The 24,536-nt window shown below is 34.6% G+C and overlaps 3 protein-coding genes across 4 annotated transcripts; all 3 read left to right on the top strand.

The window, feature by feature from the left end:
* Positions 1–322: 322 nt before the first annotated feature.
* Positions 323–10,568, top strand: gga3a (golgi associated, gamma adaptin ear containing, ARF binding protein 3a). 2 transcript variants are annotated; one of them, XM_051113150.1, is made up of 17 exons: positions 324–470; positions 1,158–1,242; positions 1,352–1,427; positions 1,512–1,610; positions 2,052–2,175; positions 2,288–2,385; positions 2,888–2,968; positions 3,534–3,671; positions 3,762–3,843; positions 3,939–4,049; positions 4,198–4,461; positions 6,270–6,355; positions 6,457–6,611; positions 7,076–7,308; positions 7,449–7,618; positions 7,795–7,905; positions 9,393–10,568. In XM_051113150.1, exons 1-17 carry the CDS (start codon positions 431–433, stop codon positions 9,501–9,503), a joined length of 2,064 nt encoding a protein of 687 aa, XP_050969107.1. In that variant the 5' UTR covers positions 324–430; the 3' UTR covers positions 9,504–10,568. The 2 variants fall into 2 exon arrangements, with proteins under 2 accessions (XP_050969108.1, XP_050969107.1); XM_051113151.1 differs by lacking the exon at positions 1,512–1,610 and having other exon boundaries at positions 323–470.
* A 1,397-nt stretch (positions 10,569–11,965) lies between these two features.
* sumo2a (small ubiquitin like modifier 2a) lies at positions 11,966–16,778 on the top strand. The gene is made up of 4 exons (XM_051113556.1): positions 11,966–12,083; positions 12,962–13,090; positions 16,119–16,190; positions 16,277–16,778. The coding sequence occupies exons 1-4, from the start codon at positions 12,006–12,008 to the stop codon at positions 16,337–16,339; spliced, it is 342 nt and encodes a 113-aa protein (XP_050969513.1). The 5' UTR covers positions 11,966–12,005; the 3' UTR covers positions 16,340–16,778.
* Positions 16,779–17,546: 768 nt separating this feature from the next.
* On the top strand, positions 17,547–23,384 carry jpt1a (Jupiter microtubule associated homolog 1a). Its single transcript, XM_051113558.1, is given in 6 exon segments — positions 17,547–17,759; positions 19,640–19,703; positions 19,705–19,780; positions 20,669–20,778; positions 20,898–20,925; positions 22,688–23,384. Coding segments are annotated over 6 exon segments (480 nt in total). The 5' UTR covers positions 17,547–17,703; the 3' UTR covers positions 22,834–23,384.
* The last annotated feature ends 1,152 nt before the right edge of the window (positions 23,385–24,536 follow it).

The raw sequence follows: 24,536 nt of genomic DNA, 5'->3' as shown, positions 1-24,536 counted from the left end.
TACAAAAAATATTTCAATATCATTTTCAAAAGTTGAAATGTAGGGGTTAGGGTTCTGGACACCCACCTCCTAATTTAAAGTACCCAATAAATGATGATTTTTTCAAATAAATTAAGCTTACTAATATTTTAAATATTATTACAGATTCCAATAGATAATAGAAGGATCTAAATAAACATCTAAGATTTGAATACTTAAATGCTTTTTAAATGTGTTTTTTGGTTGTGGGACAGCGGTTTGCACCAATTCGGTAGAATGGGCCATAAATTACCACCACCGTGATTTACATCACAGAATGTGATGTGCATTCATGTTCATGACCTCGCTTTCCTTTTGGAAGACCACACGCCACAAATTATCACAGAAGCACGAGAATGTCACATGACGGGAATGTGTAGCTCGCTCTAGTCAGCTATGCTACTGTGTGATCATGGCGGATCCGGAAGGAGAGTCACTGGAGTCATGGCTAAGTGAGTTGTTATGCTAATACATTAGCATTTATACGATTTAATTTCACTCTGTAACGTCTTTACGATAAGCAGTCACATTCAGATGCTGTTTGTGACCAGTTGTTTCGTCATGTTTTGGAGTGTGAGTGATATTTATACTGACATGATGCCCTGATGGTAGGACGGAATACAAACTGACCCTTCCTAGACAGCATTTTAAGAATAATAGGTGCGTTCCAATTAGGCAAAATATTTGGGTCTAATGTTCGAACGCGTCTATTATATACCTAAATGTCTAGGTAGGCAGCTCACTAGGTTTTGAGACACAGACGCATTTGTGATTAGCAAGCTCATCTGTCATCTACCATTTATTAAACTCCTTTTGAACTGATGTTGCCTAAAACAGTATAACTTCACACGTCTTTATTATCTCTGAAACAGTTGCTTTAGTTTTAGTGGAAAACAAAGCATTTTGTCTTAATCTTGACTTGCATGTTGTGCAGTTTACTCAAAGTAAAACTTTAAAATAAACGTGGAGTCATGCACTATGATTAGTGTTGCCTCTGTGACAAATGGTTTACATTCATCTATATCTCTTTAAAAAAAAAAGTAAAACAAACGTAAAGAATAAAAGTAACAACTGATAAGTAGTGCTATTTAGTTTTCATTTGAAAATTGTGATATTAGTGTGTGTTTTCTTCTTGTTAGACAAAGCCACCAATCCTTCCAACAGACAGGAAGAGTGGGAGTACATCATTGGGTTCTGTGACCAAATCAATAAGGAACTTGAAGGGTATATTTATTTTTTTGTAATTCGCTCATGAAACTGTCTTCTAATACATGGGGACACTATGTCTGTTTCTCTTCTAATGAATCAAGTGAGAATTTTGTTTATCTTTCAGTCCACAGATATCGGTCAGATTATTAGCACATAAAATCCAGTCACCACAAGACTGGGAATCGTTACAAGCATTAACTGTGAGTTTATCTCCTTCAGTCTTAAATTAAACAAAAACTAGATTTTTAATATAGGGACTAACTAAGTTCAGATCGTTTTTACAGGTTTTAGAAGCTTGCATGAAGAACTGTGGGAGAAGATTTCATAATGAAGTTGGAAAATTTAGATTTTTAAATGAGCTCATCAAAATAGTTTCACCAAAGGTAATACCAGTTTACTCATAATTTACCTCATTTCGAACCTGTATGACTTCATTGTTTTCATTTTGCTTGCTTTCACTTTAATTTTTAAAGTAAACTATCAATTTTAAACAGCAAAATCAACACATGAAATGTTTTAATGTCTCTATAATAACACATATGTGATCCTGGATTTATACATCATTTGAAAGCTTAAAAATTTCTGGTGATGTATGGTTGGTTAATATAGGACAATATTTGCCCGAGATACATGTCCAGATTTGAAAATCTGGAATCTGAGGGTGCAAAAAAATCTAAATATTAAGAAAATCGCCTTTAAAGTTGTCCAGAGAAAGTTCTTAGCAATGCATATTACTAACCAAAAATTAAGTTTTGATACAAAATATCTTAATGGAACATGATCTTTACTATTATTGAATCTCGTTTCTGCTTTTTATCCTACAGTATTTGGGAGACAGAGTATCTGAACGAGTGAAGACTAAAGTAATAGAGTTGCTTTACAGCTGGTCAGTTGCTTTACCAGATGAGGCAAAGATCACAGAGGCCTATCATATGCTAAAGAAGCAAGGTACTTTCATCACAAATATAAACATTTACTTTTATTATAATATCTCCTACTTCATTCTGTGTTCCAGTTTGGCTAGCTTGTTTTGTTCAGTCTTTACCACATTCTTTCTCAGGCATTGTAGCAGAAGACCCAGTGGTTCCTGTGGACAAGACCCTCGTTCCCTCACCAAAGCCCAAGAATCCAGTGTTTGACAATGAGGAAAAGAGTAAGGTAAAGAAGCACATGACAGTATCAGATTAAATGAATATTCTGGGTTCAGTACCATTAAAGCTTAATTAAATTTCTTGTTTACAATTTACGAAGCTTACAATGGAAGTGATACAACTTAAAATTTCATTGGAATCGAATGAGGCCAATACATAACGTAATTTACTTAGTTTCAAATGTATAGCCACAAATGTGTTGTGTTCTGGGAGAAGTTACATCCAATTTTACCATTCTGTTGCTGTAAGAACTTAAGGCTATAAAGATAAGTAAAAATGGCTCTAAAATGAAAATGTAAACAATTTTTCAGCTCAAATTCTAACAGTAAAGTCAGTGTGAGTGCTTTTATGAAATAATATGCTTTACATTTCTGCTTTTAGGCTATTGCTTAACTTGTGCTGAGCTTGGAATATTCTTTTAAGGGGAACTGTTTTGGCCATGATGTGAGCCAATACTTGTTTTGTAAAGTTATAAACCATTGTCTTTTTTAAAAAAATTGTCCCTGCAGCGTCTCGCAGAACTTCTTAAAAGTAAAAAGCCAGAGGATCTTCAAGAAGCCAACCGCATTATCAAAAACATGGTCAAAGAGGTGAGGGGCTTGGATAATTTTATACTCATGTTTTGAGAGAATATTAGGAAACATATGTTTTTTTTTGACCGGGAACACCACAAATGTGACTAGGTGAAATAAAACCCACAAAAAATTACGAGAATTCAATGTGATAACATTAACTAGTATTTTCAGGAAAAAGAAAATCTTTTCCGGGTCAGTTTGACCCGTACACAAACAGAGGGTTAAGAGACATGTTGACCCTGGCAACCAGCCATAATGGTTCGTTATATGATATAATTTTTATTTTTAGGGCCATATTCAATCATATTGACTTTATGATTTTTTTTTTTTTTTTAAATAATAATAATTAGTAGTTTTAGTTTTAATTAAAAATATACTTTTATAAGAAATAATAAAGCAAGATTATACCAAACTATACTAAAATAATAATAAAATTGATTTTTAATTCCGATAAAAGGCATGCTGATTGATTTTGAAAGCATGTTTAATGTTTTTTTTTTTTTAAATAAATTAACATTTGCATCATGTCATTGATCCTTGTTTACTCCCTTAATATTTGTGTCTCTTGCTTTGCTTTTAGGATGAGGCTCTACAACAGAAAGTATCCCATCGTGTCAGCACCCTAGAGGAGGTAAACAACAGTGTGAAGCTCCTTAATGAGATGCTAAGTCATTTCAAAAAAGATGAATCAACGCAAGAAGACAAAGAACTTCTAAAGGTGAGACACCTGAGTTTAGATCTGGTCACTGCTGCACTTAACCTGCATTTAAACATATCTGACCATGCGCAACTTGCTTTACGTTCTTAGGATCTGTATAATGACTGTGACAAACTTAGAACTGCTGTCTTCAGACTTGCCACAGAGACAGATGATGATGACAGTGCCTTAGGTAATACACATTAGTAAACAAAAACTCATTTAGGTCTTGATCTGATAATATATTACAAATAAAAAACATGTGCCTTCTGGTCTTCTTTGGTGCAGGCGATATTTTGCATGCTAGTGATGATCTCTCACGAGTCATTAACTCCTATAAAAAGATTGTTGAAGGACAAACCATTACGACTGACATACCAGGATCAACAGCTTTGGAACGTATGTACAATTTACAAGAATTGTTACACTTCATGAGTTAAAAATAATTATTTAATGTATTAGTTGCTTTTTTTTGGTATCTGAATTATCCAAAGAGCTTGCTTGATGTATGAAATTCAGTGCAAATTCACGTTTTTCATTTGTTTAGGCGCCACTGGCAGAACCTCTTCTGAAATTTTGATTGATTTGACTGATTTGGACTCTGGGACCCCTTCACCCCTTAAACATGTTTTGACTTCACCTCAGCACTCTGATTCTCTACCAGCTGACCTCCTCACACTTACTCCTTTAGTCGGAGCTCAGCCTTCCTCTTCCAACACCTCCTCTGGATCATCAAGTTTCCAAACCAGTCCTCCATCAAGTCAGCTTCCAAACAGTTTTTCTCTTCTAGATGACGAACTTGGTTCATTAGGTAAAAATGGCTTTGTAGTACTTTTGCAATGTATGATCAATATTTTATTAAAGGAGAAGTTCACTTCCAAAACAAAAAATTACAGATAATTTACTCACCCCCTTGTCATTCAGGATGTTTGTGTCTTTCTTTCTTCAGTCGATAAGAAATTCTGTTTCCTGAGGAAAAAAATTCAGGATATATCTCCATATAATGGACTTCAATGTTGCCCCCAAGTTTGAACTTCCGAAATGCAGTTTAAATGCAGCTTCAAATGGCTGTAAATGATCCCAGCTGAGGAAGAAGGGTGTTATCTAGCAAAACAATCGGTCATTTTCTAAACAAATTGACAATTTATATACTTTTTTACCTCAAACGCTCGTCTTGTCTAAATTTGCGTGAACTTTTTTTTTTTTCGGTTCAATACTGTCAAGACAGTTAGGGTATGTAGAAAAACTCCCATCTCGTTTTCTTCCCCAATTTCAAAATCGTCTTACATCGCTTTAGAAGTACCAACCCAGTGTTTACAAAGTGAACATGCAAAGAAGATCGAATGCCTTTTACAAACAAATGGTAAAACAGTGATGTAGGACGATTTTGATGTTGAAGAAGAAAACGAGACGGGAGATTTTCGACATATCCTAACTGTATTGACCCAGATTACACAGATTACGCATGCGCATTGCTGAGATGAGACAAGACAAGCATTTGAGGTTAAAAAAAAGTATATAAATTGTCAATTTGTTTCGAGATGACTGATCGTTTTGCTAGGTAAGACCCTTGTTCCTCGGCTGGGATCGTTTAGAGCCCCCTGAAGCTGTATTTAAACTGCATTTTGGAAGTTCAAACTTGGGGGCACCATTGAAGTCCACTATATGGAGAAAATTTCTTAAATTTTTTCCTCAAGAAACATAATTTCTTATTGACTGAAGAAAGACATAAACATTTTGGATGACGAGAATGAGAAAATTATCTGTAAATTTATAATGTGAAGATATAATGTAATAGCCGTGTACTAGAGCTTTGGCATTACAGAAAAAAAAAAAAACAAAACAAAAACATTTAGAATATGTTAGATTTGAAAACAGTATTTAGAATTTTATATACTACCAATCAAAAGGTTTTGAACAGTAGGTTTTTTCATGTTTTTTTAAGAAGTCTCTTCTGCTCACCAAGCCTGCATTTATTTGATCCAAAGTACAGCAAAAACAGTAAAGTTTTTAAATATTTTTACTTTTTTTTTTTTTTTTTTTTTTTTTTTTTTTAGAAATTATAGAATATAATACTTTTATTTAGCAAGGATGCTTTAATTGATCACAAGACATTGATAATGTTACAAAAAAATTCTATTTCAGATAAATGCTGTTCTTCTGAACTTTCTATTTATCGAAGAAACCTGAAAAAAATCTACTCAGCTGTTTTCAACATAATAATAATAATAATAATAAATATTTTTTGAGCAGCAAATCAGAACACTACAGTGATTTCTGAAGAATCATGTGACTGGAGTAATGATTTTAAAAATTCAGTTTTGAAATCACAGGAATAAATTACATTTTAAAATATATTCAAATAGAAAACAATTATTTAAAATGGTAAAAATATTTCAAAATTGTACTGTTTTTGCTGTACTTTGGACCAAATAAATGTAGGCTTGGTGAGCAGAAGAGACTTCTTTAAAAAAAATATTACCAATCTTCCTGTTCAAATACTTTTGACTGGTAGTGTAAGAATGAGTTTAAAGTATCAAACAGTCCTCCAGGCTTTATTTTTGGGTTTAAGACAATTTTAGTGTTTAAAATGAACACTTTGAAATCACTGCATTTCAGGCCTTACTAATCTGGACTCAAACTCAAGCAAGTCAGCAGAAAAGAATACAAAAGAAGCTCAAAGCAATCAGTGGATCTCTTCACAAGTAAGATTACCAGACTGCTGGACATTAAACATGCCTAGAAAATCAGCATCTTATGATATTTGATATGTACTCATAAAATCATTATTATTATTTTGTGACAGACTTCAAAACCAGTGATTGACCTGCTCGGCAACTCTGCTCCCTTAAATCCTCTCGTCTCAACAGCGCCGCCTGCCTCTGAAGCTACCTCAGTCTTTGAAAACTCCCTCCAGCAGAGCTGCAAAGATTTTGCCATGTTGGGCCTGGACAAGGCTAGGTAGTGTGAATTAAATAAAATAAAGCAGAAGTAGTAAAGCTGTATTGATTTAAAGAAAAAAGCATCATGGTTTTTAGAATCAGACAGAGTCATCCCACTTTATGAACAACCTGTGATCATTTTAATTTTTTAACTGTAATAATAATAAGAGTGGTTTTTTGAGCACCGAATCAGCATATTAGAATCATGTGACACTAAAGACTGGAATAATGGCTGCTGAAAATTCAGCTTTCTCATTACAGGATGAAATATTTTTAAAATATATTCTAGTGTATAGGATTGATGCCATTATGATTGCGAGTTGTTCACAGATGAAGCAGTTTAATAATAGCATTCATACATGGAAGGATGGGGCACAGTATGCATACTCTATTATTAGATCCTTTAATTATTATCAAAGTGCTGTTAGTAGAATGGCTCATTTCTTTTAAACACAACTAATTGTTTGTTCTTTCTGTATGAAGCAGCGAGTCCAAGTATTCAAGCTTGGGTGTCCATCCTGCATTAACCACATTCAGTTTGCCCACTGGAGTAGCACCAGTGCCTTCTACTGTAACCTCTGCCAAACCTCAGAGCTTTGCACCGGACAGCCCTCTCTTCAGATCCCTCTCTCCTACATTCCCCACAAGTCATTCACCCTCGGGCTCGGATATCTCCCTGACCAGTGTCTTTGTCCCGCTTGAGGCCATCAAACCAAGTAAGGCCAATAAATGAATGTGGATGCTGTTGATAAAAGGTTTTGCTCTGATATTAGAGAATTATATCAGTTATTCCAGATTACAGATTATTATTCCTGTCAGGCTAAATGCTGTGTTTTTTCTTTTAATCTTTTCTCAGGTAAGGAGTGTCCAGTGACAGCCTATGATAAAGATGGTGTTCGTGTGTTGTTGCACTTTGCTACTGACCACCCGCCTGGTCGCCCTGATGTTCTGGTGATTGTGGTGTCCATGCTGAACACAGCACCTCTGTTGGTCAAGAACGTAGTGTTTCAGGTTGCTGTGCCAAAGGTGAGAGGCACAGATTGTCTTTTTTGATGTTCTGCTGAAGTTTTTAACAGTAATCATTTTACATATGTCATTTAAATGGATCCTAACAGTACGCAGTTGTTGTTTTGTGAAAGCTAAGCAATTTTAGTCTATGGATTTTGCAGTTCTGAACAGTGTATGGTTTCACATGTTTGCAGTCTATGAGAGTGAAGCTGCAACCCCCTTCTGGAACAGAACTGGCCCCCTTTAACCCCTTCATGCCTCCCAGTTCAATCACTCAGATTATGCTGCTGGCTAACCCACAGAAGGTGAAGAAAGATACACATGCACACACACAAACACACACTTGTTTGCTTAGCTGTCAAAATTAGGACACTCCATAAACTTCGGTTCACTGTCGATGCCTGACAGAGGCCGTATCTGTAGCTTAGCACTGATGCTGACGCCCTGAGCAATGCCAGTGACACAACGCAGCAGACCCACAATTCAGTTCGGCAACACTTGACGTCACTCCATTTAAAGTAAACGAGAGGTGTTGATGCGACACCCTGTGTGAATGTACCGTTAGTTATAAATACTAAAACCTAACCTTAAACTTAAAAGAAAAAATAAAGGAAAAAGAGATTTAAAAACGAATGAGTAAAAATCTATGAATATAAATAAAAATATAATTTAAAAAACAAACAAGAATTTTAAATGCATTTACTTTGCTTTTTAGAAAAATTTCACAAATGTCTTCAAAAGTTGGTTTTGTCAGATTTAGTTTACATCTGGGTGCAAATTTATCCCCAAAAGACTGGCAGGACATTTATTAAACATAAGTGAGTTAATGTCACTATATTTGTTTTATCTCTGTTGCCTGATGCAGAAATAAAATCGGTAATTTAAAAAAAAAAAAAAATCATTAATCATAATAATCTTAATTTTGTCAAATAAAATAAAATAAAATAAAATAAAATAAAAAATGTAACATCAATTACAAATTGTCATAAAACATTAATTTTCTAAGATGGCATCAAAAGAATAAAAAATGACACTAAAATCAGTATATTATACCATTAAATCTATCTTCTTCATTAAAAACAGTTTACTAACACACTAACATAAAACAATGTATCACCAATACCTTGTTGAAACGCATGTGAAAAAAATTATTTGGAGTTAATTAAGTTTTTCCAACATGGGATTTTTTAATGCATGCATATTTAAACCGACTTTTTCTGTGAGCTTTGACCTTGGAAGTGCTTTTCCAAGTTCCAACTTTTATTTTTAAATTTTACACTACCAGTCAAAAGTTTTTGAACAGTAAGATTTTTAACAAAAAACAGTAATATTGTGAAATATTTGCATATATTTGCTTTCTATTTTAATATATTTTAAAGTGTAATTTATTCCTGTGATCAAAGCTACATTTTCAGGATCATTACTACATTTTTAGCATCATTCTAATATGCTGATTTGCTGTTCAAGAAACATTGTTATTATTATTATTCTTATTATTATGAATATTTAAAACAGTTGAGTACAGTTTTTTTTTTTCAGGAATGAAATGAATAGATGAATTAGAATTTGATGAATAGAAAGATCCAAAGATTAGCATTTATCTGAAATAAAATCTTTTGTATGATTATACACTATACCATTCCAAAAGCTTGGAGTCACAATGATTTCTTTTTTTAATTATAGAAATTAATACTTTTATGTCATTTAAAAAACCAAATGCTTGTGTGCTTATGATACAATTTCTGGGATAAACTAAATGATTGTGTTAAATCTATTTTTGTTTCTTTTGCAGGAGAAAGTGAGAGTGAGGTACAAGTTGACATTTATTCTTGGAGATAAACAGGTCACAGAGTCTGGAGAGATAGACAAGTTCCCTCCAGTGGAAAGATGGGGTCATTTGTAGCTGTGTAAGCATTAATACTCATAAAGACAAATGAAAAACTCAGTGTGTAAGTGCGTGGATACGCCGTCAACAGTGTCACAAAGAGATTTATGTCCAGGATGTTACCTTTGACACAATAGGTGGTAAACTAATGAATCCCAATCTCTGAGTAATCCCACCAATGTCTTGATATATTGGTCTTGGTCATTTGGTACTGTTATCAATAATATAAACATGTTGCCTATGAGTGTTTGAGACGTAATGGGTCATTTTATTGTTAGCCACATAAACTCTTCAACTCATACCTCACCCTGAAAGCAGTGGAGGGTAATGTGATAGCACTGGACATGTTACATTTTTTCTTTCAATCTATTTTCCTTGAAGTGATGCATCAATTGTGTTTTTGTGCTTTGTGAATTCTATTGCTGTTCTTTCTGAGTTTTACATATTTATTTCATTACTGTTTATCAGATTGTGGTGTTTGACATGGCTGGCCTCACTGGTTTAAAGCCAAGTTTAATTTGTTTTACATCAGATAACAGTAAATTACACAAAGAAGTGTGTGAAAGATGGTGCAAAGCTTACTTTGACTTCTGCGTTTTTGGATGTATGCAAAGTACGGTTTCACTTTCCTTTTTTTTTACACATCTGGAAGGAATCATTTATATACAGTGTTTTTATGATTTCTGTCTTTTTGTATATAATTGGAGAGAAAGCTGTTTTAATGTTTTAAAAATACAAACTTTACATTTTGGGTTATTAAAGATGCCATTATTTATATTATAAACTTGATTGTTTTGTTTGCAATGAAAGTCTTATGGAAGCAATGATATTTTTTTTTCTCCTTTTTCCATTTGTTTTACAGCAGTTTTATTGAGTGTGTGTGTGTGTGTGTGAGAGAGAGAGAGAGAGAGAGAAAGAGCGAGAGAGAGAGAGAGATGGGGAAATAATATAAATACAATTGACTTTCTAAATTATTTCAAAGAAGAGCTTCATAAATCTTCCAATGATGATGTTCTTTTTAGATTTTAAAGTAAAAACTAGTTGAACGCAGTGTATACGGTTTTAAAAACAAATAAATATATTGTTTTGAACAATTCTCTGAATTTTACATAGTGTTATAATGTGTCTGCTGCTTGCTTTCTGATTTGTCCAATTACGCATACTCAGTTTTCATGCTGTGCAGTTTGTGGCATCACTCCCTGATTTTGTCTAACCATTAGCTATGAAGGTAACCACATGGCAAGCTGTTTTAGCATTAAATACCCCTGGCTGTACTAGTCATAATTTAGTTTTGACTAGTCAAGATTTCAATTCCAGATATTTATTCTGCAATTTTGACTTGTTGCAATTGGATTTAAGATATATATAATGTGTTTATGACTATGCATTGATGACTATGCAAAGATATCTACAATGTTATTTTGACTATTAATATACATTTGAGATATTTACTATGCTATTATGACTAGTCATATTTATTATGACTAGTCATATTGTTCCACTGACTTTCATTGGAAAATATTTTCAGATATGTTCAAATGAGTTCTGACTAATAGAAAGTGTAATTAAAGATATCTATAATTGACTTTGTACTAGGCATAATTCTAATTAGAGACATTTTTTTTACAGTTTTATGATAATTAAATTAGAGATATCTCTAACTGAATTACCACTAGTAAAAATCATAATTTGAGATATCCAAAATACATGATTAGATATCTGAAAATAATTTAGGCTATTACTAGTCAAATTACAAGAGTAGATATCTTGAATTTTATTTTTGACTAGGCCTGCAAATTATGGAAAATATCTCAATCTGATTTTTTTTTTTACTAGGAAGATCTTTCTTTGGAGATATCTGCATTTAGCTTTGTGACAAGAAGGACTTTAAATGTAGATATCTGGAATTAACAATGTGACTAGTCAAAATTCCTTTATATAGATATTTAAAATATGCATGCAAACCCTGCTGAAAACAAAACAAAACAGCTAAAACCAGCCTAAACTGGTTGGCTGGTTTTAGCTGGTCAGTGGCTGGTTTAGCAGGGTTTTGGCCACTCCCTCTTGTCAGGCTGGGAGGCCAGCTAAAACCAGCTACTTTCGGCTTAAACCAGCTAAGACCAGCCAACCAGCCTAGACTAGTTTAGCTGTTTTTTTTTTTTAGCATGGACATGTTCGTTAAGCCCCACCTTATACATTTTATTAACCAATCCTACCTTGGAAACGGTTGTCCTCCGCCACTTTGTCTAAGAACTGTATAATAAAGTTCCTGCATCTTTGGTTAATTTTAAACTGCCTTAAGTTATACAGAAGTCATTCAAAATAAAAATGTAGCTGGTGCATGTGTAAAAGTGACATATGATATGCAGAGAACACTCAATCTACACACAATGTAATGTACTAATCAATATCATCAGTACATGTTAAACTTTTATTACCTTGTAATCTTTTTAAAATCAGCCTTCACCTTTTTGACTGCATAAGAGACAGTAACAGGACTCCGGAAATAGACTCTTTTAAATGTCGTCATGTCCGTCGGCATTACGCGCGTCTCGTGTGTCTGAGGCAGAGGCAGTCATGGCAGACGAGAAGCCAAAGGTGCGTGTGTAAGAGTCTTTATAAATGGTTTAATAAGCACGATAATTCTTTGTTAAATGATTATTGGGTACCATTTATAGGGAACATTCTTTCCTCGCTCTCATTTATTGTTCAGCGAGTGAAATGTTGAGGGTATTTCATAAAGCTAACACGCTAATTTTCTAGTTGGCTAATGTGGCTCGCATCTCATACAAACGGCAAGTGATAATACAGAACTTTTAGAATAAGTGAAGCACTGTACCGAAGGGATCCACAGCAGTTTCACGCCAGCGCAAAGCGCTCGTTCCTGGCGATAATCAGTGCTGTTTCAGTGCGATGATTTATGATGGACTCATTTTGTGGTTTTGCAGTGTATATGCTCGTGTATGTTCAGATTTCTTTATCTGTTTTAACTGCTACATCATGGCCATTTTTTAAGAAAAAAAGTTGTGTGCTTATGTGCATCTATGAAGTGTAATGGGAATCTCAGCTGTTTGCGTTGCTGACAAACAAACAAGCTATACTGCTACTGTACTGTGTGCTGTAAACAAATCAAAATTGAAATCCCTAACTTATCACCGTTGTGGTGTCAGTATCATGTAGAACTGTAGGTTTATTTCCGTTCTGTTGTTCAGTGCATCTTTTACTCTAAATGGTTTAGACTTTGGAGGACTTTTATATTGTTTTAGATGGGTGAAAGCTAAGTGCACTTGTTTTGCCACTTGTTTGCTATCTGTTTATGGTCGTTTGGGTAGCTTATCTTTTATTCCCATTAGTACAATGCTAGTGTGCACTTAATCATTTTAAGTTGTTTGTTCTTTTTTTTTTTTTTTTTTTTTTTTTTTTTTTTGGCATTACACGATTATTATTTATGATGGCTTTTTCACTTTTCATTACAGGAGGGTGTAAAAACGGAGAATGACCACATAAATCTGAAAGTAGCTGGGCAAGATGGCTCAGTGGTTCAGTTCAAAATCAAGAGACACACACCCCTCAGCAAACTCATGAAAGCATATTGTGAAAGACAGGTAAATGTTTTTATGCACACCCTACTGCATCATTTACTGTTCCTGACAAAAATAATAATCCTTTGTTTAGGTGCGGAGGACTACGTTGTGCACACGTGCCAATATTTTGGTTATAAAATAAATAATTATAATTTGGAAAATCTGAAATCTTAGCTGTATGTATACAGAAAATGAGCCTGCTTGCTCAACATTTAAACAGTGTGTTTTAGTATTTGCTAGTTCAGAATTACATTATCAAAGTTCCTCTGAAACCCTCTACCTCACCCAGCTCCACCTGACTAGACCTTCAGTGAGGGATATTATGTATGTTAGAGTGTGGAAAAGCATGACTAACATGCTCAGAATGTGTAGTAATCTAGTCAACCAAGACCAAATGCATTAACAGTAACCAACAAAAACACTATCGCTGCTTAGCGTTGAGCCCTGTATTAACTTTAGTTTGTCAAAATATAATGCCCTTTCCTGCTTACTAAGTCCTTTTCTCTATGGTTTAGCAGCTTCCACACATTTTTCCGTGGTTTAGACATCATAAATTAGTAGAACGACATCTTAAGTAGTACATTAACTGTGCAATCCATGCTGCTGTTTACCACCAAGTATCGCCACAATGGCCACGCATTTGGGTAACTCAGGTCTTATGACTCTCATTATGGTTTCATTGCACAAAAAAATTTGGTTATGTAGATGTTTGCGGAAACCTCAATAGCTCAAAATTGTCCAAGATTCTTGGAACAATAACTAATCTCTGTAGCACATAAGACTTTTTGTTTCTAACTCTTAAGTCTCAGAGCTTAGGGCTAATACAAATTTGTGGAAATCCTTCTTTGTTACACATCTTTCATTTTTTAAACTCTGTAATTTCAGCTTTGTAACCAGTGAATTTAACCAGTGAACCCAATTTACAGAGTTGATCACTTATAAGGACTTAAAGAAGTCCACTTGCAGAACAAAAATGTACAGATAATGTACTTACCCCGTTGTCATCCAACATGGTCATGTCTGTCTTTCTTCAGTTGTAAAGAAATAGTTTTTTGATGAAAACATTTCAGGATTTTTCTCCATATAATGGACTGATATGGTCCCCCAAGTTTGAACTTCCAAAATGCAATTTAAATGCGGCTTCAAACGATCCTAAATGCGGTTGAAACGATCCCAGCCGAGGAAGGGTCTTATCTAGCGAAACAATTGTTTTTTTTTTTTCTTTAAAATAATACAATTTATATACTTTTTAATCTTAAACGCTCTTCTTGTCTTGCTCTCCCTGAACTGTTTTTTTCCAGTTCATGACAGTTCGGGTATATCGAAAAACTCCCATCTCATGTTCTCCCTCAACTTCAAAATCATCCTATACCGCCATTTTACCGTAATTTAACTGTCTTGAGCCAGAATACACAGAGTTCAGGCAGAGCAAGACAAGACGAGCATTTGAGATTAAAAAGTATTTAAATTGTATTATTTTTATGAAAATAACCAATCGTTTTGCTAGATAAGACCTTTCTTCCTCGGCTTGGATCGTTTACAACCGCATTTGGGATCGTTTGAAGCCACATTTGAACAGCATTTTGGAAGTTCAAACTCAAGGCACTCGAGGAAGGTTTTTTTTTTCTCAAAAAACATAATTTCTTTATGTATGAAGAAAGAAAGACATGAACATCTTGGATGACAAGGGGGTGAGTACATTATCAGTGAATTTTTGTTCTGGAAGTGAACTTCTTTAATTAGCAACAAAGACACTATCGCTGCTTAGCGTTGAGCCCTGTATTAACTTTAGTTTGTCAAAATATAATGCCCTTTCCTGCTTACTAAGTCCTTCTCTATTTGATTTAGCAGCTTCCACACATTTTTCCGTGGTTTAGACATCATAAATTAGTAGAACGACGTCTTTAGTACATTAACTGTGCAATCCATGTTTACCACCAAGTATCACCACAATGGCACGCATTCGGGTAACTGACCAAAACGTGACGTAGGTGCAGACCTTCTGTAGTTAATTCTGAACTATGATAAGCCCTTTCTTATGACTCCCATCATGGTTTAATTGCACCAAAAAATTGGTTATGTAGATGTTTGCAGAAACCTCAATAGCTCAAAATTGTCCAAGATTCTTGGAACAAAAACTAATCTCTGTAGCACATAAGATACACTTTTTGTTTCTTACTCTTTAAGTCTCAGAGCTTAGGGCTAATACAAATTTGTGGAAAGCCTGCTTTGTTACACATCTTTTCGTTTTTTTTTTTTTTGTTTTTTTTTATTATTATTATTATTATTATTTTTTTTTTTTTTTTCAACCTTCATCTTTTTTGTTTTTACCTTTTCAACTCTGTAACCAGTGAATTTAACCACTGAACCCAATTTACAGAGTTGATCATTTATAAGGACTTAAGTTTTAAGTCTAAGGTAAAAGAATGTGCAAAATATTTATATACGTGTTCCAAGAATCTATGACCATCCTGAGCTGAGACTAGGTTTCTGTAAACATCTACACCATTACACAATCACAGTTTTGTTTTGTTTTTATAAGGTTTCTAGGTAGCAAAAAGGAGTGAAAACATGTACTTGAGCTTAGAACAGGAAGTTGTGGAAAAGTGTTAAGGGTCATCTGTACAGTAAAAGTAAAAGTATTGAAAATAGTTGGCAAATTGGCATAAATTTCAATTCAGAGGCATTCAAAATCTGTCAAAGTTTTAGAGTTTGTTGTTCTTAAGTCAGGGTTCTCTGACCCTGCTACTGGAGAGCTACTGTCCTGCAGATTTCAGTTTAATCCCCAGTTAAACAACTGAACCAGCTAATCAAGATGTTCAGGGTTCCTTGATAATTACAAGTAGGTGTGTTGGAGCTCCCTGTTTTAAGATGAGACGCATTTAACGTTAAAAGTAGAACCCGTCATTCCAAAGCCAGATGTTCTGTAAATCATGTGAATTGAGGAATCACTGACTGTGTTTTGGAAGATGTGCAATACTGAGCTGAAGCTATTGTTATAGGAGGTACTTCGCTTAACTCTCAGGTCCATTTTATGTGTTTTGAACAGGGGCTGTCAATGCGCCAGATTCGGTTCCGGTTTGATGGGCAGCCAATTAATGAGACTGACACACCAGCTCAGGTACAGTTCACTGATATGAACCGCTCTGAACATCACCATGCTTTTAAGTATGCTATAGCGTCTGATTTATTATTTTTTATTTCCAGTTGGAAATGGAGGATGAGGATACAATTGATGTGTTTCAGCAACAGACAGGGGGCCTGATGTAAATAACAACTACCTCTGCCCTCCATCACCACAGTTCTCTGTTTCCTGTTTTTTTTCCTCTTTATAAATTTAGGCTGACCTCCCTCCACATTGCCAAAAGCTTGCCTGAAATGCCCATCAGCTCTAGCAAATCAGAAGAATGGTGTTGTAAACATATTTATGTATTTCAGATGTGGACCTAAAGAGTGTCAAGACTAAAATGCTTTTGATCAGTGATCAGATCTTTTTTTTTTTTTTTTGGTTGGTAGATAGAATTTTGGTCAGTGTCCGTGCAGAAGTACTGTTTTGTTTGCTCAGAGCCGTTGGGGTTTTTATATATATATTTTATATGTTGACGTATTTCTCTTTTGTACTCAGGCCAATTTTATTCAGTAACTTGTGATGTTGAAATTGAAATGTTCATAAGATTTTGTGTTGGAATAAAACTGTTTTACAAAACAACTTGAGGTGGGTCATTTGTTTCTTTTGGATAATTGTTTTTATAACCAGTTTATAAAAGTAAATTATTATTTTTGTCGTGTTTATATACACCTGGCAGAATCTGCAAAATATAACAAAATAAGAGGGATAATGAAAAAATCCAAGATGTTTATGTCTTTCTTTAATCGTAAAAAAAAAAAATAAATGTTTTTCGAGAAAAACATTTAAGTGTTTCTCTCCATATAGTGGACCTCTATGGTGCACCTGAGTTTTAACTTCCAAAATGCAGTTTAAATGCTGCTTCAAGGAGCTCTAAACATCCTAGCCGAGGAAGAAGGGTCTTATCTAGTGAAACGCTGTTATTTTATTTAAAAAAATGACAATTTATATACTTTTTAACTTAAAATGCTTGTCTTGTCTCTGCGTAAACTCTGTGTATTCTGGTTCATTACAGGGTAGGTCGAAAAACTCATGTCACTGCAGAATAACCCACCCAGTGTTTACAAAGTGAACATGCAAAGGTCAAACGCCCTTTACCCCCCAAAAAGGGGTAAAACAGCGATATAGGACGATTTTGAAATGAACTCAAATAAGCTCTTCAAATACAGTTTACCCTGGTCATCGTGTTTGCCTTCTTGACCACTAGTGAATGCTTGCTCATTTTTATGTAGTAGTTTTATACAAGTCCTTCAGTTGTCGACAGGTTTTATACTAAACTCATGACTGCAGCAGTATTTTCACAAAAACAGTTTGCTGTCTGGCGCCGCTCCAGTGGCGAATCTGCAGAAGTGCAGCACTAATCGCGTCTAATGGGCGTGTACAGGAGCGCAGATTCAGCACCAAGAGACTGATGACCTGAGCAGGAGAAGCTCTTTGTGGCTTGATGACAATAATCTGTCGAATATAGTCTGGGAAAAGCCGTGAACAGAAGCTTTGATTGTTCAAGATGACGACCACCACCACTTTTCAAGGCATGGACCCGACCGCGAGGAGCAGCTCCAGGTGCTGAAAGATGTTTATAGGAAGATTACAATGCTGAAGCGCGTTAGGTTGCAGCAAACTGCAAATTATTTAACCACTGTAATGTCTAAAGACGTTATCTGAGATGTGATATCACTTACAAACGACAAAATTACTCTACAGCTGAACGATATTGGTGTAAAAACGGGTGGCGATGCTGATGAGAAATGAGCACCATCTTGGGTACAAATACTGCGTTTGGGGGATAAAATTGTACGCACTAGCTCAAATGTGAAGTTTAATTGGCTTTAAAAACCCTTTGAAGCAGCATTTTCTGGTTTATAAAATGCCCGTTTTATTGTACTAATATGTGCATCCTCCGACAGTGTCTAAAATCTTGTTAGCTGCCTATCTAGACATCTTTTTGGGCGGGATACCAGAAACGCGTGCTGGATTTTTGAGGCATCCCTGTGGCTTTTCAAGTCAGCTAAATGTATATTATAATGTTCCAAATTGCTGCCTAGGCAGGCAACTCGCTAGGCTTTGTTACACGGCCTTTAACTGTAGCATGTACAAATGGACAGCCCATAATTAATGACATAATTGATGAGTAATTAATACGCTTCTTTAGTGCATTATATCAGTCGTTTGTAAATCTGAAACCAGTCCCTCTCCAGGTTTTCATAGTACGGGAGGATGCTTGAGCGCGCGTGTGTGTGTATTTGAGGTTGGGTGCGGTTCAGTTGGTGTAGTAAAGAATTTTATTACGCTCCCAGTTGTATCCGTCGTATCGTTTCATTAACTGAATGCACTAATGACGTACAGATTATCAGTTTATCAGTCGTTTCTTCTATTAGTCAGACCGATGAAGGGAGATTTATTTCAGCATGCTGTTTCAGCTCAGTTCATTAAAGCTTTATTGGCATTAATGTTAAAGAACAGTATGAGGAATATTTTATTTTATAATTATTAATAAGTTAATAAAGCTAATTAAATCAAACAATGTATGTGCATGAGGTATTAGGGTATATAGACCTATTTATCTATTGTGAAACACCTTTTTCTGCACAATTATATTTGGATGGAAATATGATTAACCCTTACCCAAACTAATCTTATTCGTGACCCTGGACCCTGGTCTTAAGTAGCACAGGTATGTTTTTCTTTTATGCCAAAAATGATTAGGATATTAAGTAATGATCATGTTCCATGACGATATTTTGTTATTTCCTACCATAAATATATCAAAACTTAATTTTTGATTAGTAATATGCATTGCTAAGAACTTTATTTGGCCAACTTTAACGGTGATTTTCTTTGCACCCTCAGGTTCCAGATTTTCAAACAGTTGTATCTCTGTCAAACATTGTTTTTTCCAGCTTTCAGATGATGTATAAATCTCAATTTCAGTAAACAAAAAACTGACCCTTATGACTGGTTTTGTGGTCCAGGGTCACATTTTCTCTCTACTAAAGCCACAATGTTTTTTTTTTTTGTTTGTTTTTTTTTCCCTTGAAGGTGCACTCAGTAATTTTACTCAAGTTTCTATCCCTAAAGGAATTAAAAGGACCTTTAAGAATTATATGATCATAAATTAAGATAAAATAATATGATTCTCACATTAAATGGAGACTCATTAAAAGCTGTTTGTTTCCATTTTATTTACTAGTCTTTTGGACTGATATTGCTTAAAACCAATGCACTACTTTAGGGTATGTATATCTTTGTGTGTGTGTGTGTGTGTTCTAGTATTGGAGTATTGGCTTAAATTATACTACGAGAATGTATAATTTTAGTCCTTAGAAGCCAAACATAAAAGCTGACAGGAATCATCAATAAAAGCAATGAACTAAAATAAAAATAAACAAGGTTCATAACTAAATGGTCGGCATATTTTGTTGTGTCTTTATTTTCCATTCCAGAGTGCTGCGTCCACCAGGTGGAGGTTCAAACATTTGCTTTGGCACGGATGAAGAGAAACCTGTGAAAAAAAAACAAAATGGCATCTAGTATATTTGCTGAACCTGAGGACCCTCATGCCCATCGAAGGAACAATCCACCAGGTGCTGTTTTTTTCAGCACCTGTCAACTTTCACCTTTTTTAATAGCATACTTCTAGGCAGTGTCATTCCCTTATTTAACTAAACCTTAGAGAAAACGAATGAGAATGATGTGTACAGTATGTACTGCTGTAAATATCATACTTTTAATCCACCTTATTTTTCAATGCGGAAGTAAGCTGTTTTCTGGTAATGTGTTAGACGTCCGGTTCATAATCCACCATAGGGAAATAACAAGAAGAATATTAAAGTGCAGTAAACGGTAAAACAGTTTGCACTACAAACATTTTCATAATTAAGATAATACATTAATATGGTAAGACACATCAGTTTGCAATGTCAAGCAGCAAAACGAGCTTTTTGTGCAGCTAAAAATAGCTGGAAGTGGATGAGAAGCCGGACACAAAAAATTTACAAATGGCTGCACCCACTCTTATGGGAAAAATAAGGTGGATAGATAAACGTCTGGTAACTAAGGCATGTGTGACATTGAGGAACCAAATACTGTGTTTCAGTTCCACATTTAAAAACTAGGTCTTAAACGCACAACTGGAGACTGGAGAATGTACTTAAAATGCTGAATCACAGGTCATTTTTGCAGTTTTTTATGTACATTTTGTAACATAGGTTCACAGGTTGCCATGTGAGAAAATAAATTCAGATGCTTTTCTAAAAACACTACCTAACAATAATGTTTGTTATTTGCAAGTCAAAGCATGCAGTCTGCAATATAGCTGTCCTTCAGGTAAAGTAATAATTACTAGTAAGTGTATTAGTGTATTTTATGCATAACAATAAACAAAATACAACTTGAAGCCTGAACATATGGGCTGTAGGTATTCACTATTGTTCATAACATCAATAAACAGGAACTTTTTTTTTTTTTTGAAGGTGGGGAGCCTACAGGTGTGTTGTGTGGAGAACCATCTGCCCCTCTCAGAAGATATACTGCCCAACCAGCCAACCAAAGTAACACCACAGCTGAAAATAACGTACCCGTGGTAAGTTATGAAAACAGTTTCATTACTGAGTGAAAACAAACTTGTGACCTTGGATAAACTTTCATGCTGACTTATGAATTAAACAAAATGTGCTGAGAATGTGCTTTATTTTTGCACAGAATGGTGAGGAAGACAAAACCACTGTTGGTAAGTGTTCTGACACTTCATATATTTGAGCAACCGCATCAATGACATGACACTTCTTTGTCTTGAATCTCTTAATTTATTCAAAATGTATATACAGATGAACTAAATACACATCTTTAGCATGTTTTTCTTTTTTTTTTGTCAGTGTCAGTGTGATACTGTCATATCAAACATCTTGTGGGTAAACTAGTATGCAGAAGCATGTGTGCGGCCATCTTCGCGTAAAATATCCATGAATTTTATCTTTTTATGACAAAGCAAGGTTGTAAAATGTCACTCCCACTCTACAAAAATAATAATGTTAATATAATAATATTTATAAATAAATGGTATTTAAACTTCTTAACATGGAACAAACTGCTGGTTCGTCTGGCCAGAGGAGAACTGGCCCCACGACTGAACTTGGTTTCTCCCGAAGTTTTTTTTTCTCCATTTCTGTCACAGATGGAGTTTTGCTTCCTTTCCACTGTCGCCTCTAGCTTGCTTAGTTAGGGACACTTCATTTTCAAAGATATCTTATGCTATTTAAACTGAACTGAGCTGAATGATGACATCACTGAATTCAATGATGAACTGCCTTTAACTGAAAATTGAGTGTTTTCCGTTGTCCTTTTGCATTATTGACACACCATTAACTTTAAAACATGTTAGATATATAAATATTGAAAAAAAAATAATAATAATAATTAAGATGTGTCGCAACAGAATGACACAGAAACTAGTGCCTTGTTGCTAGAAGTATGGCAAATGAAAAAATGTATGTTCTAAAATCGGATTGAATCATAGTCTGACACTAAAAAAATCAGAGTCTGTGACCATCATTTCTTTATATTTTAAAATGAAACAATATGTTATTAACATGTTAACACCTTCTTGAGCCATTAATGTGGCAATATTTGTTTTTAAATTAATTATATAGAATTCCAAGCACCACAAAACCGCTCGTCCTTACAGCCATGTACAGAGGGAAAGTGCTTTTTTTCCTACCATTTAAAATACAATAATGTAGTAATAACTATCAAATATATGATGTAAATGGCAAAAAACTAAATGCTGAATAAACATTATAAAACAATAAAAGTAGTGGTCCCCTTGTGTCACTGGTGTTACCGTTTAACAAAAATCGTTTATTTTGAAATAAAAATCACACTGATGACATCACTTGGTTCCTTATTCCCATGTAAGTCCACTGTCTCTTTTCAGTTATCAGAAATTTTCTTATTTATCTCATGATTTTATATGAAGCTTTTAGTTGAAGTCACTGGTGTTACCTACTTTATTAGGGAACTATAAAAAACTAGAATACAATTTAGTGAGTATACCATGATTGACAACATGTGGTTTGATATCTTGCAGCAGCCATTTTAAAAAATTGTGGTGTTACCTTCATTGGATATCACATCTATGTCACTGGTGATTTATTGTGTCACTGGTGTTACTGTTTCTGTCACATTAAATAAATAAAATATAATCTCCTTATTTCTTGCATTTTCATTTTTGTTCTGTATCTCTGATTGACCAGTGACAAAAAAGTTGCATGTGGTCTTTAAATAATTGCACAAAAAATGTAATAACAAAAAAAAAAATTAAGCTAAGCTGTCATTTAAATGTATTCATAAAGTCAGAAGGTAATCTAATAATGTGGTCTAAGTTTAAATGTTAGAAAAAGAAATACATTTTAAGACATCTTGCCATTCAAAAAGTGGACATTAGAATAACCCATATAATTAATTCATATTTCTTTTCATTTTTATGTTCACAGATAGTATAGAAGAACCTGAACCTGTTCAGGAGCATGATGACACACCAGCTCCACCTTGCCTCTCTGCAACAGAGCAGCCTGCAGCTGGGGTTCTTTCTGGCCGTAGAAACCCACCAGGGGGCAAATCCTCTCTCATCTTAGGCTAAAGATTTGCCTCACTTAAGGATAAGATCTGGGCCTATGTGAAACAAGCATCTCAGAGTAAATGTGCTGTTCTGTGGTCAGTGCCCATCCTCTGTATAACTGTATTCTTAAAATGACTTAAGCCAGGACAGTTTAGACAGAGAAGTATGCCACAGTCTCTGAGCTGTGATTTGTTCAAAGAATGCCTTTGAATGTGTGAAGTGTTGGTCTCTCAGTCTTGCCTTGACTAAGATCAGACCCTGATCCCGGGTGTGCACTGCTACTCTCAGATACTGCAAACCATAGGCCAAAATTTGCCATCACAGTTCTCCCAGTCATTTTATTTATTTTTTTTTGCATTCATGTGAGCCCAAGAAATGCCTCCCTGACTCAGTGTTTGCCTCTTTCTTTTTTATGTTAAGTTCTTGTCAGCACTTTATGAACTGTGGTGCCCATTTTGTGGTACCTCATTCCTGCTGGTTAAGACACAAGGTTTGAATGATTCCATGTCACATCCATCATTGGGGGGAGAAAAAAACTGAAACGTTTGTAGATGTAAAGAAAAAAGTATAAACCTTGATTTACTGATCGCTGAAGAGATATTTAGTAAAGAACAACAAAAACACAAATCATTACATACATTGAAGAGTTAAAAGAGCAACAAACATGAGAGTGCAATGAAATATAGCAGGTGTGCCAGAAAAGGTGCATGTGAGCAAGCTGTTATTTGTTTGTGTTTGTTAAAAAACGAAGTTATAAAAAATGTTGAAGTACAAACAACAGCCACAGTGTATAGTCACTGCATCTAATATGTCATCAAGTAGTCCATATTCAACAAAAACATTTAAAGTTCTTATTGCCTTGTTATTTTTGACGTATGCCAAAAAGGTGCTGTATTATTCTTTGACTCCTTGGAGGAAGCGTGTCAGAGTCTGTTCATTTTTTTTTGTACATGAGCTTTTCTCGAATTAAAAAAAAAAAAAAAGTACAATTCTTTTGTCTGTTGACCTGAGAATAGAAACTACTGTCGTTGAACATATACCATACACTCTAGATAATGCTGGCTTAAATATAACCCAACTTTGGTTATTTGAAAACCCAGCGCTGGGTAAGTATTGGACAGAACACATGCTGGGTTATTTTGACCCATCTGGTTGGGTTGCATGGTATTACCAAACATGCTTATTTTATTGAAGTCAACTAATAAAATTATTATATTGCTGGATTGGGTATGGCTGGAACTTACATTAAAAACCCAAACAGAATTACTAGAGGCAACAGCACAATGCAATGAACATTTATTATTAAGCAAGAACACATGGACAAAATACAAGACAAATCAGAAGTACCAGTACTTACATAGAAACCTAAACAAAGTAGCCAGAAAGAAATGCTAATTTTAAAGAAATACGTCAGATGGATTTAGAGGCTTTTGCGTCTGAACTCTTCATATATATATATATATATATATATATATATATATATATAAAATACTGGTAAGGCACCTACCAGTGTTATTACCAGTAAATATTTACTGGTAATAACACTGGTAGGTGCCTTACCAGTGTTTTTTTCTAGTTATAAGCTTGTATAAACAGGCGTGCTTACTATGGGATTATTTTTGTGCCAATAAGAATGAACGTAACTTTATAAAACTGAACGTAACTTTCCAAGAAACGATCAAAAATATGCCACTGCAAAAGAAGAAAAACACAATGAAAATGAA

This window comes from Labeo rohita, chromosome 6 (assembly GCF_022985175.1).
Source record: "Labeo rohita strain BAU-BD-2019 chromosome 6, IGBB_LRoh.1.0, whole genome shotgun sequence".
Taxonomy (NCBI): domain Eukaryota; kingdom Metazoa; phylum Chordata; class Actinopteri; order Cypriniformes; family Cyprinidae; genus Labeo; species Labeo rohita.
This window is presented reverse-complemented; position numbering and strand designations above follow the sequence as displayed.